The 12,147-nt window shown below is 40.5% G+C and overlaps 1 protein-coding gene across 1 annotated transcript; it reads left to right on the top strand.

Annotated features, from left to right (window-relative positions):
* The first annotated feature begins 1,207 nt into the window (after positions 1–1,207).
* On the top strand, positions 1,208–9,728 carry LOC127555857 (tumor necrosis factor receptor superfamily member 8-like). The gene is made up of 2 exons (XM_051988526.1): positions 1,208–1,578; positions 5,363–9,728. The coding sequence occupies exons 1-2, from the start codon at positions 1,332–1,334 to the stop codon at positions 5,599–5,601; spliced, it is 486 nt and encodes a 161-aa protein (XP_051844486.1). The 5' UTR covers positions 1,208–1,331; the 3' UTR covers positions 5,602–9,728.
* Positions 9,729–12,147: the final 2,419 nt, after the last annotated feature.

Below are 12,147 nucleotides of genomic sequence, written 5' to 3'. Positions count from 1 at the left end.
CTTCCTCCCTTTATCCCTGGCCCAGGGATAAAAAGAAGCAGCCAAATGCTTATGAAGTACCTACTATGTGCCAGGTGTTATACTGCTATAATTTCATTGTATCCTCACAACCACCCTGGGAAGTAGGTGCTACTATTATCCCCCATTTTACATTTAGAATATGGGATATCTGAATTGGGGGGGGGTGCCTTAGAACACAGGACATCACACCTTGGTCCCAACCCTTTCATATACTGACTACTTGTATGACCCTGGGCAAGTCACTTAACCTTTCCCATCTTCAGTTTCCCCATTTGTAAAATGAGGGGGATTGGATTCAAGGGCCTCTTAAATCCCTTTCTATCTCTAGAACTAGAAGTTTTTGACTGTGGGCTAGGCAAGTCAATTAACCTTTCTCTGCCTCAGTTTATTCAGCTGAAGATGGAAATATTTATAGCACCTGCCTCTCTGGTTTGCTGTGAATCTCAAATCAAATTTTAAAATTATATATGTAAAAATATATATTAATATTACATATACTATATGTTTATGTAATGTGCATATGACTAGATCCTCCAGATCACACTGACCACTGGACATCTTCAAACATAATGGTTAATAGTCACATATGTTTTATTGGATTGCTTGCCATCTAGGGAAGGGAGTGGGGGGAAGGAGGAGAAAATCTGAAACATACCATTATGCAAGGGTCAGTGTTGAAAAAATTATCCATGCATATGTTTTGAAAATAAAAAGCTTTAAAAATAAAAAAATTAATCACATAGGTTTGTAATATATATATATATATATATATATATATATATATATGCATATACACACATATGTGTATGCTCTGGAATCAGAAAGACCTGAATTCAAATCCAGCCTCAGATAACTTCCTAGTGACTCTAGGCAAGTCATTTCACCCAATTTGCCTCAGTTTCCTCATTTGTAGAATGAGTTGGAGAAGGAAATGGCAAATCACTCCAATATCTTTGCTAAGAAAACCTCAAATGGGGGTCACAGTCAAATACAATTGAAAAAATGACAACAAAAATGTATTTGTATATATGTACACATATGGATATATAATATATGCACAGATGCACACTATGTGCATAGCATATATGTGCACATGTGTATACATATATGGACATGTACATCTGTGCACATATTATATATACAGATGTGTGTGTGTGTGTGTGTGTGTGTGTGTGTGTGTTACCAAGCCCCAGAAGCTTGACACGGATAGAGGTAGGTATAGCCCCCCATGCCATCCTTCTCAGACCAAAGTTCTCAGCATCAGGAGTGAGTTTTCTTGTTGGCATTTGTAGCCCCAGTTTGGAGGTCATATGGAGTTCCCCCATTCTTCAAGTTTATGTCCTCTCTGTCAGCAGCCCAGGAGTCTTCCAAGGAAAGCCGAGGTCGCTGAAAAGCAAGGGTTAATGAGTAGTAGTCGCCCGGCCCCGGAGACAGCCAAGTCTATGATGTCCTTCTACAAGGAATCTGTTGGCCCGGATCTGAATGCTGCTGAGAATCTTGGCCCTGGCGATATTTCCGAACCCAGACCGATCCCGGAGCACACCAATAACCAGATCGGTGAGTCACTGGGGGTCTGGTATGTAAAGTGTCTGGCTGGGAGGAGCTGAGACTTGACACTGGAAAATTTCATAAGCGACTGAAAGGGCTGGTGAGGTATGAAGATCGTTCACCCTTCTAGGCTTGGTGGCAGGTTATCTGGGTTCAGACCCAGCTCTAAAATTTACTTCTGTGCTAGGCACAGGGTATGAACCCAGGTCCTCTGACAGCATAGCTAACATTCTGTGGAACTGATGTCTTCCTCTGACTTTTCTTCTAGTTCTTAATCGAGGAGCTTGTAGATTTATCAGCCAAGTGACCTTGAACAAACCACTTAAATCTCAAGTTCCTTACTAGCAAAATGAGGGCAAACTCACTTGCACTGCTTGCTTCCCAGAGCTGGGATGAAAAAAGCTCTTAGCAAAGTCTAAAGAGTTATAGAAATGTTAATCATTTATGATAATTCCCAGCCCCTCCCCACCTTTTAAAAAACACCAAGTAAATGTAAAAGCATTGGGAGAGAATACCTGATTTGTGTTTTCTCACTGTAGTTGGAGTAGGGGAACGGGGGAGCAGAGATACGCCGAGGGAGTACTCAGATGAGACTTTACATGGAGCAATTGTTCAGGCAGTGGTTGCTATAAATGCATAAATCATTGAAGAATATGGAAATGATCACTGTGGACATGGGCAGATGCAAAGGAACAGGGCATAGAATAGAATACTGAGACATGGTGAAATGTCATGAAGGAAGCACTCAGAGTGAGTTGGGATTAATCTCAGAAGATTCCTCGGATTGTGTTAAGATCAGCAGTAGATCTTGGAGGCAGAAGATATGAGCGGGAGAGAAGGGAGAGAAGAAGGAAGGAAGGAAGGAGAGAGAGAGAAATAAAGAAAGAAGGAAAAAAACAAAGGAGGGAAAGAAGGGAGGAGAAAGGAAGGATTAGTAAGAAAGGAAGGAAAAGGAAGTAAATCTTGTTGGGAAGGGAAGGAAGAAGGAAAGGAGGGAAGGAAGAAAGAGAATAAGGAAAGAAGGAAGGAAGGAGAGAGAGAAAGGAAAGAGTAAATGAAGAGAGGAGAAAAATAAGAAAAGAAAAAGAAGGAAGGAGGGAGGGAAAGAGGAAGGAAGAAGGAAGGATAAGGAGGAAAGGAAAGGAGAGAAAGAAGTTAATTTTTGTTAGCAAAAGAAGGAAAGAAGGAAAGAGGGAAGAAAGAAAGAAAGGAAAGAAGAGAGGAATAAGGAAGGAATAAAGCAAGGAAGGAAAGAGACAAAGAAAGGAAAGAAGGAAGGAGGGAGGGAAGGAAAAAGGAAGGAGAGAAGAAAGTAAATCTTGTTTGTAAGGGAAGAAAGGAAGGAGGGAGGAAGAAAGAAAGAGAGGAATAAGGAATGAAGGAAAAAAAGAAGGAAGTAAATCTTGTTGGGAAGACAAGGAAGAAAGAGAGAGAGAGAGGAGAAACAGACAGAGAGATAGAGGGTGGGGAAGAAAGAAAGAGAGGAGAAAAAAGGAAAGAGAAAAAAAGGAAGGAAGGAGAGAGTGAAGGAGAAAGTAAAAGGGAAGGATAAAGGGGAAAGAAAGAAAGGAAAGAAGAAAGTTAAGTCTTGTTGGCAAGGGAAGGAAAAAAGGGAAGAAGAAAAGATGAGAAGGGAAGAAGGGAAGAAGGAAACATTTAATTGAACTCCTGCTTTGTGCCAGGAACTGTGCTAACAATACAGGAATGGTTACACTGGAGGAATATGCTGAAGACTGGAAACTGAGGAAAAAGTTTGTAAAAAAAATTTTTTTAGCTTCACACAGATTTGTAGTTAGAAAGGGGAGGAGTGTTTTAATAGACATTAATTTAATAGACATTATTGTGAAAATACTTTTGATGTCTGAAGTCCCTTCCAGCTCTAAGTCTTTGATTCTGTGCTTCTGGATCACTTCCCCTTTCTGGACTTCAATTTGTTCATCTGTAAAATGAGAGGATGGGACTAGATGAAGTCCTTTCTAGCTCTGGATCTGAGGTCCCATGTTACCCTGATCCCAAAGTCTTGAGTGTTCATTGTTTTTATGGTTCTCAGGGACTCTGGGGGATCTTCAGATTCTGAAGAACTGCTGATTTAATCCAATTCCTCATTTTACAGATGAGGAGACTGAGGCCCAAAGCTGATTAAATTGACCCAGGAAATTAGTAGCAAACTGAGATTAAAATCTAGGACCTCTCCTTGCAAATCCAGTCCTTTTTTTCCCCATTAGGGGGAATTAGGGGAGGAGTCTCCCCCATTAGACTCCATTGTGACTGGCACATAGGCAAGGATATGCTCTGGCTAGTGGCTGGTATTCAGGGGACACAGGCACTCCTTAAAAGGACAGGGTGAATGCCATTTCCTGGCCTGGCTGTCTGGCCAGGTACCTCGAGCCTGGTATCCCATGGAAGGAGGAGCCTGTTGCCTGGGGACTGCTGATAGTAGATGGAGCCAGAGAAAGGCTCAAGTCTATCCTGAAAATGTCACTCCAGTATCATCTTCAGTCAAGGGATCAAGCAAAGCTATGCAAGATCACCTAGACCTGGGGCCAGAATGGGAGCCAAAGCTTTTTGGAAGCCAGGTCAAGAATGGCCCTTTACTTTCCAGCAAATCCAGAACCAGAGAGATAACTTCCATTCAGGACCTTGGGATCAGAACAATATTGGGTCACAAATCTAGAGCAGCAAGGAACCTCAGAAACTGTCTAATCCATCTCCCCCAATTTTATAGATGAGGAAACTGAGATCCAGAAGGTTAAGCTTTGAAATCTAAGATCATGGTTCTAGAGGTGGAACTAGCACTCCATTTTTACAGATGAGAAAATATCAGCCCAGTGATTAAGTGATATGCCTAAGACTAAATTTCTGTAATGAGATTTGGACCCAGCACCTCTGGTTCTGGGCTTCATCTTAGAGAACCAGGATGGCTGTTTACCAATAAAAAACAAAAAAATGGCTGAATAGTAGCCCTGGTGTTTCCCAGGGAAAGCCATTTCCTCCTTGAGCCTGGGCTCTCCCCAGATTGTCCCAGGCATTGGGGAGCTTTCCCCACCCACCCCACATCCGTACCCAGTGGCCCAGCTACATGAGAAACCACGGCTCCCCACGGAGAACAACTTCCCTAAATTCAACTGGCAGGGGGATGGGAAGTCTAAGCAGTCTCTAAAACGAGCTGCTCCTGAGACTAGGGGAGGAGCGAGATGGGAAGAAGCGTGCAACCTCTGCAGTGGGGCTGAGGCCTCCTTAACTTGGTACTTGCTCAATTTTTAATGGGCTCGTACAATCTGTCTCTGACCTACGTAACCCTGGTCAAGTCACGTCACTGATTCCAGGCAACTTTTAAGACACAGAGTAGGGGGATTTTTCTTACCTCCAAATTTCCTTTGCCAGTAAAATCTCAGGTCTAGACTCTATCATTAGATAAATATGATAGATGAGATAAGATAAAAATCTATCATTATTCTTATAAAATGAAACAAGGGCGGCTAAGTGGTACAGTGAATAGAACATTGGCCCTGGAGTCAGTAGTACCTACCTGAGAGCAAATCTAGACTGGAATACTTACTAGTGATCCTGGCCAAGTCATTTAACCCTGATTGTCTTCAAAAAAATAAAATGAAGGAGAGGCAGCATATGGTAGAAGAGTTCCTTCATCTGGAAAATGGGATTAATAATTACAGGACCTGTCTGAGACCCCAGGGTGGTGCCTTTGCAGCCTTTGAAATGCTATTGAAATTTTTCCCGTGATCATTATGGTGTTGTCTAAAATCCAGCTTCACCTCCTCCTCTTGCCTTGCAGAGAATATTTATATCATGAAAGCTGAAACTGTGATTGTTGGGTCTGTCAACAAAGTGTCCGAGAGCAGGAATCCTTCCACGACCTTGGAAATTGAGAAGAAGATCCTGGAGACAGACCAGTCTACCCATTACCCAGAACAGGAGACAGAGCTGTCCCCTGGGGGCCACCTTGAAGTCATGTTCTCCGTGGAGGAGGAAGGGAAGGAATACCATTGGCCAACGGCTGTGTCTGCCAAGTGAGGGCCAGAGGAAGGAGGCCAGGCATCTCTGGGAGTGAGCTTGGGAAGCTGGGATAACAAGCAGGGGCTGCGCGGGGGCCCTTCTCTGCAGGCCATAGGGCTCGGGACACATGCCTAAGCTGACCTTCCTGAATTGTTTAATGGATTACACTGGAATGTTCTGGAGGCTGTTCTGCCTTTGGCCAGATGCCTACCCTGTGGGGCCAACTTCCACTTTGAAGAAGTGATTTAGGGACAAGGGGGCACTAAAAGGTTCAGTTTGCTGGGAGAGACAGAAGGATTTATTCTTCCTTACCATGTCTCCATTGCTTCCAGGCCCAGGCCACCCAAGCACACTTGGCTGTCTTCATCGAGGGGCCTGGAATCCATTCTGTCCGGAGTGGCAGAGACCAAGTGGCTAGCTTTGGCCCTAGGCCACTGCTTCCTTTTCCCCAGCAGCCAGCACCCTTCAGTCCCCTTTCTGAAATGCTTCCTAGCACCAGATTGGCAAACGTACCACTGGGAGAATGTGGATTCCTCAGAAGCGGGCTCTAAGCCAGTCCCCTGTGGTTACTCTGCTTGACTTGAAAAGGAAAGTCCAACTGGGATTTGTATTTGGATCTTTCTCTTCAGATCTGAGCAAAGAGAAGCAGATTTTAGGCTCAAAGGTGCTCCTATCTGGTAGGGGACCTGCGGGTGACCCCCAGCTACTGCTGACCATTCCCACTGATGGTATCCCATTGACTCACCAGTCCAGTGATATCTGGGTAGGTACTAGGTGCCCATCTTCCTTACCATCTTGCTTCTTGACTGCTGTTTCCTCAGTCTCCCTGATATCATCCGACAAGGACACCGCTTAGAACATGAGATTTTCTAGCAGGCAGGGCTCATCTGTCATCTGGAGTAGAGGTCTTCTAAACCTTGAGCCCCCCCATCTTATTTCCCCTCTGACTTAAACTGAAGAGTGTGAAGGAGAACTTTGGAGTAAGGAAGATCCAGTTTCAAATCACACCTGATATTTAATAGCTCTGAGAGCTGGGCAAGTCACTTAAATTATTTGCCTTGGTTTTCTCATTTGTAAGATGAGAGATGGTAACTCCTAACTTCCCACCCTGAGAAGTGGAAGGGTAGAGGGAAGCAGTGTAGGAAAGAGAAACCAGGGAAACCACAAAAAATACAGAGCTAAGCCTGCCTTGGTCCTTTTTTATGGAGCCCCCTCTTCAATTTGAGAAGGCTGATTGTTACGCCCAGAATGATAGATAAGTAACTTTCACTGAGAACTGCTGAAGGTAAAAAAAATGGTCTGGCCTGCTCTTGGGAGTCAGTAGCTCAGCAAACCCTGAGCATGGTGGGAAAGTTTGGATCTTTGTATTGCAATTTTAGTGTTTGATTTATGCTTATTTTTGAAACTTTGTACACAGGGACACAAGACAGCAAACAATCCAACACTTGTGTTGGTATAGCTCTTTGTCTTCAAATTCAGTGGCTTGAGTAAATGCTGCTTGGACTAAATAAGGCCGTGAGCGGTAGTTAAGAGAAAATGTGTTGGCATTTCCCCAAATCTCTTTGAATTTCTCTATATTTGCCTTTCACCTTTAGGACACCAGCCTGATCAATGTAGATGGGATAACATCTCTTTGTTTTTTGTATGGTACAAAAAGAGCATTGAATATGTTGTTTCATATATGTAAGTCTGGAAAGAACCTTAGAAGTCATCCAATCCAACATTAAGTTGGGTTTCAGCCTCATCTCTAATGATTACTACACTTGTGACTAGATAAGCCACTTTACCGACCTTGATTTCCTCATCTAAAATGAAAGGATTGGATTATATCTGAGGTGTCAAACTAGGTAAGCAGCTGTAAGTCATCAGCAAAACTCCCTAGTGTGACCCAAACCAGGTTAAAAGACATTTGGGAAACATTTAACAAAATACATAGAAAAACAATACAACACAGATAATATTAATTTGTGGTTTTCTAACTCCATATGCATTGGCAAGGATTTATTTCTATTTGAATTCCACGGCACTGCTTTCCTGGATTTCATCATCTCCAGAAGCTCATAATTCTGCAAGATGAAACCAATTTATAAACTCATATCTCCTCAGAATTTTCCTACCACCTGTAGGACTTTGTTGTGTGTGCCCCTGCTCTGCTTAACCTTCCCCCCACACCCCATTCTTATGTGTTACAGCTCCTGTTAGATTGTGAGCTCTTTGAGGACAAGGAATTATCTTTTTTTTAAAATAAGTTTTCATTGATATTTTCTAATTCTTGAATTAACATAGTCTCCCATATATTCCTCCTCCTCCCCTTTCCAGAGAGCCAACTCATATGAGAAACTCTTTTTAGAGGGGAAAAAAGAAACCCAATAAACTGATACATTGAAAAACTTTGAAAACATGTACAATGTATAACATATGTGGACCTCCAACCTCCACAAAGAGGTAGTTTGGGAGATGTCTTTCTATGTGTCTTTATTTGAATCCCACTTTTAATAATTTTGTTGCATTTACTTTTTATTTTTTGATATGCCACTATACTTTCTATCTACATTGTCGTAATTACTGTGTATATTATTTTCTTGGCTCTGTTTGCTTCACTCTGAATTAATTCAAATAAGTTTTATAGCACAATCATATTCTTTTACATTCATGAACCAGAATTTGTTTAGCCATATCCCAATAGGAATCTAGTTTGTTTCCAATTCTTAGTTATCAGAAAAAATGTTGCTTTATACATTTTGAAGTATATGGAGACATTTTTCTTGTCAATAGCTTCTTTGGGAAGATAAGCCCAATAATGGAGTCTCTGGCTCAAAAGGTAGTAACTTTATTTGCATTATTCCAAGTTACTTTCCAAAATGGTTGTACCATTTCACAGTTCCACCAACAATGTTTTTATTGAGTCTACCTTTCCACAACACCTCCAACATTTACTATTGCTATTTTTGTCATTTTGGCCAATATACAGAGTATGAGATGAAATTTCAGGGTTGTTTTGATTTGTGATTGTCTTATTACTAATGATTTGGAACATTTCTTCATGGGGTGGTGAATACTTTGCAGTTGGTCTTTGGAAAACTGCTTATTCATATCCTTTAATCATTTAGCTACTGGAGAATGACTATTATTTTATACATTTATGAATTATATGTATGTGTATATTTATGCATACATACACATATGTGCATATCCCTATTCCCCAAATAACAAATCCTCATCAGAGAAATTTGATAACAAGATTTTCTACAACCATTCAAACTTCCCTTCATTATCCTAGATATATAAATGGGCAGGAATTGATTTAAGCCTTCATTTTTTTACATATTTCCATATGAGTCATATTGGGGGAGAAAATCAGTACAAAAGGGAAAAATCTCAAGAAAAATACAGAAGAAAAAAGGTGAAAATTATATACTTTGATCTGCATTCAGTCTCCATAGTTCTCTTTCTGGATACTGATGGCATTTTCCATCCAAAGTTTATTGGAATTATCTTGGTAACTGAAATGCTGAGAAGATCCAAATCTATCACAGATGATCATCATATGATCTTGTTCTTACTGTATATAATGTCCTCCTAGTTCTGTTTGCCTCACTCAACATCAGTTCATATAAATCTTACCAAGATTTTCTAAAATCAGTCTGTTTGTTATTTCTTATAGAACAGCAATATTGCAATCCTTTCATGTATCATAACTTATTCAGCCATTCCCCAATCAATGAGCATCCACTCATTTTCTAGTTCTTTGCTACCCACAAAAAGAGCTGCCACAAACATTTTGACCATACAGCTCCTTTTTTCTTTTCTATGATTTCTTTGGAAAACAGACCCAGTAATGGCACTGCTGGATCAAAGGTATTCCCGATTTAGTAGTCCTCTGGGCATAGTTCCAAATGCTTAAGTCTTTCTTTATATCCTCATCATTTAAAAAAGTAGACATTTAGTGAAGTTAACTTGACTGCCGCTTCTAAGTTGGAAGCCTCATCAAACATCTATGCCAACCCATACATGAAGAGGATGCCCACTCTAAAATACTGAGTTGTAGTCTAGTTTCAAGGCCTGGTTCTTTCATTCATGAGCTCTTAAATATGTTAATTAACCTTTCAGCCTTCTCCTGTGCAAAATAAAATAATTGGACTAGACTCTGTGGGAATTCTTAACCTGAGGCCTGTAATTTTTTTTTACATTTAAAATAATAATTCTGAGAAGTGGTCCATCAGTTTCACCATGTTGCCTACTCAAATGAAATATGGGATGCAGAAATTTAGAGCCATCTCCACTCCAAGTGTTCACACAGACTATTTATGTCCTACCTGTGGTAGAGCATTCCAAGCTCTTGTTGGTCTGACCAGCCACAGGCAGACACACTGTATCATGACTCCAACATAGCAATACCATTTTGGTCCTCTTTGATTGAAAAACAACAACCAACCAATGAGTTGCCAACCCAAGGAGTCCAAGACATTAAGAAGTTTTAAAGAAATCTTAGGTTCAGGAATCCTGAAGCTCTCCTTTGATAATTCATAAAACTAAAATTCAAAACTCTAAGCTTTCCTTTCAACAAACAATTAGCCTTGAGAATAACTACAGAATAAATTATGATGCTCATTTATTCCCAATTAGTATTGTTGGGAATATTCCTCATGAGTAAGTGAGGTATTACATTCTACTCCTGCTAGATCTCAGTCTGGTAAAAAAAAACACACACACAAAAAAAATAAGCCTGTTTACTCATCAGACCACATTCTTTAGAGGAACTTGGGGTTTGGATCACGAGTATTATTTTGAAATCACCCATAATGTTTTGCTCAAATTGGAAATTCAGAGAGAATGATGCTCTGGGAGACATGATTACATGAAAACTAAGAACCCAGTCTCAGACTAGGGTAAACTTGAAATATCATTTTCCTTCTTTTTTTTTGTACTTACTACATGCAGGCATTGAGCTAATCACTGGGAATATAATAAATAAAAAAGGAAATAAATCTAGCCCTTGTGAAGCTCTGGCTATTGCCATTTTTGGTTATTTTTGCCAATTTGCAGAGTATGTGATGAATCTTCAGAGATGCATTCTTTTTATTTTTAGTGATTAGGCATTTTTTCATATTATTATAAATACTTTGCACTTTATTCTTTTGACAACTGCTTATTCATATCCTCTGACCATTTAGCTATTGGAAAATGGAGTCAGATAGTCTGGGTTTGAATCTAGGTTCTTAGCTGGAAGAGCCTCTTCCTGCCTCAGATTCTAGAACTGTAAAACCAGGGAGTTGAACCCATGTCTCAAGTCTCTTGCAGCTGCTCTAGCTCTAGGGTTCTGTCTTTAGAATGAATTCAGACATAGAATCTCAGAGTATGAAGCTACATTGCAACCCACACAGGGCAGCCCATAATTGTACAAGAATAATTCCTCTTAAAAGAGATCCAGACCAACAATAGACACACAGCTTTTGGTGTGGTGACTTCCATTGATGGTAAACTCACCAGGGACACCCCTATTTCACTTTAAGACATTTCTCATTATTAGGAAGTTTTTTCTTGACCCTAAATCCATCTCTCTGTACCTTCTACTCTAATTCTGCTCTCTGGAGTCAAGCAGAATGAGACTAATCTCATGCCAATCAACTCATCCCATCATCATTAGCAAAATGGCTAGCATTAGGCTATTTATCAGCCACTATGCTAATAAGTTTTTACAAATATTTGACCTTTGTAACGATCATGGGAGGTAGGTACTTTTATTATCTTCATTTTACAATTAAGGAAACTGAGGCAGATATAGGTTAAGTGACTTTCTTAGGATGACACAGAAGTAAGTATCGAAAGCTGAATATGAATTAAGGTCTTTTTGAGTGCAGGCCGAAGGTGCTCTTTGTCCACTGCCCTGCCAACAGCCATATATATAATGTGTGTGTATTTGTATGTGTATGTGCATATATGGGAAGGCCCTTTGAACATAGAATATCAGAACTGGAAGGAGACTTAGAACAGAGAATGTCAGAGCTGAGAGGGTCCCTTAAAAAAAGAAAGAGTGTGTGGGTGTATATATATACATAGGTATATATATACACACACATACACACATCATATATATATATTCTGCTGGTTATCACCTCTATGCTGGTTATTACCTCCGGTAATGTGTCCAAGGCCATACAAATGGTAACCAGAACCTGAACTTGACTCCAGCATTAAACAGTATCTTCTAAGTGGCTGAGACTCATTCTGATGTTTAGAAGATTGTTAGTAGTTCTAATTCTGCTTGATGACTTCACTCCTTGTTCTCCCTCTCAGCCCACCCAATTCTGAAAGCTTTTGGGAAGCGAAAAGTATCTCTTCCTCACAAAAAGGTCACCCCCCCCCTTCACCCCCCGCCAGTGGATGTAAAGGTAGGTAATTACCCAGGCTTCTTGTATTTTTAGTATCTAGATATTAGTTTCTAAGTATTTCTTCACAAGTCCACAGATTATTGAAGCTGGGAAGGGCTAGAGAATACAGGATATTAGAGGTGGAAGAGCTCTAGAACATGGAATATCAGAGCTGAGGGGACCTTTAGAACAC

Source organism: Antechinus flavipes, chromosome 3 (genome assembly GCF_016432865.1).
Source record: "Antechinus flavipes isolate AdamAnt ecotype Samford, QLD, Australia chromosome 3, AdamAnt_v2, whole genome shotgun sequence".
Lineage (NCBI taxonomy): Eukaryota > Metazoa > Chordata > Mammalia > Dasyuromorphia > Dasyuridae > Antechinus > Antechinus flavipes.
The sequence above is the reverse complement of the archived record's forward strand: the minus strand, read 5'-3'. Positions and strand labels throughout refer to the sequence as shown.

What these genes read in the sequence shown, in the direction of transcription:
- LOC127555857 (XM_051988526.1), top strand. Translation starts at nt 1,332, where the DNA reads ATGGAGTTCCCCCATTCTTCAAGTTTATGTCCTCTCTGTCAGCAGCCC. An exon ending in GCACACCAATAACCAGATCG is followed by an intron (nt 1,579 to 5,362) that starts GTGAGTCACTGG and finishes CTTGCCTTGCAG; the next exon opens with AGAATATTTATATCATGAAA.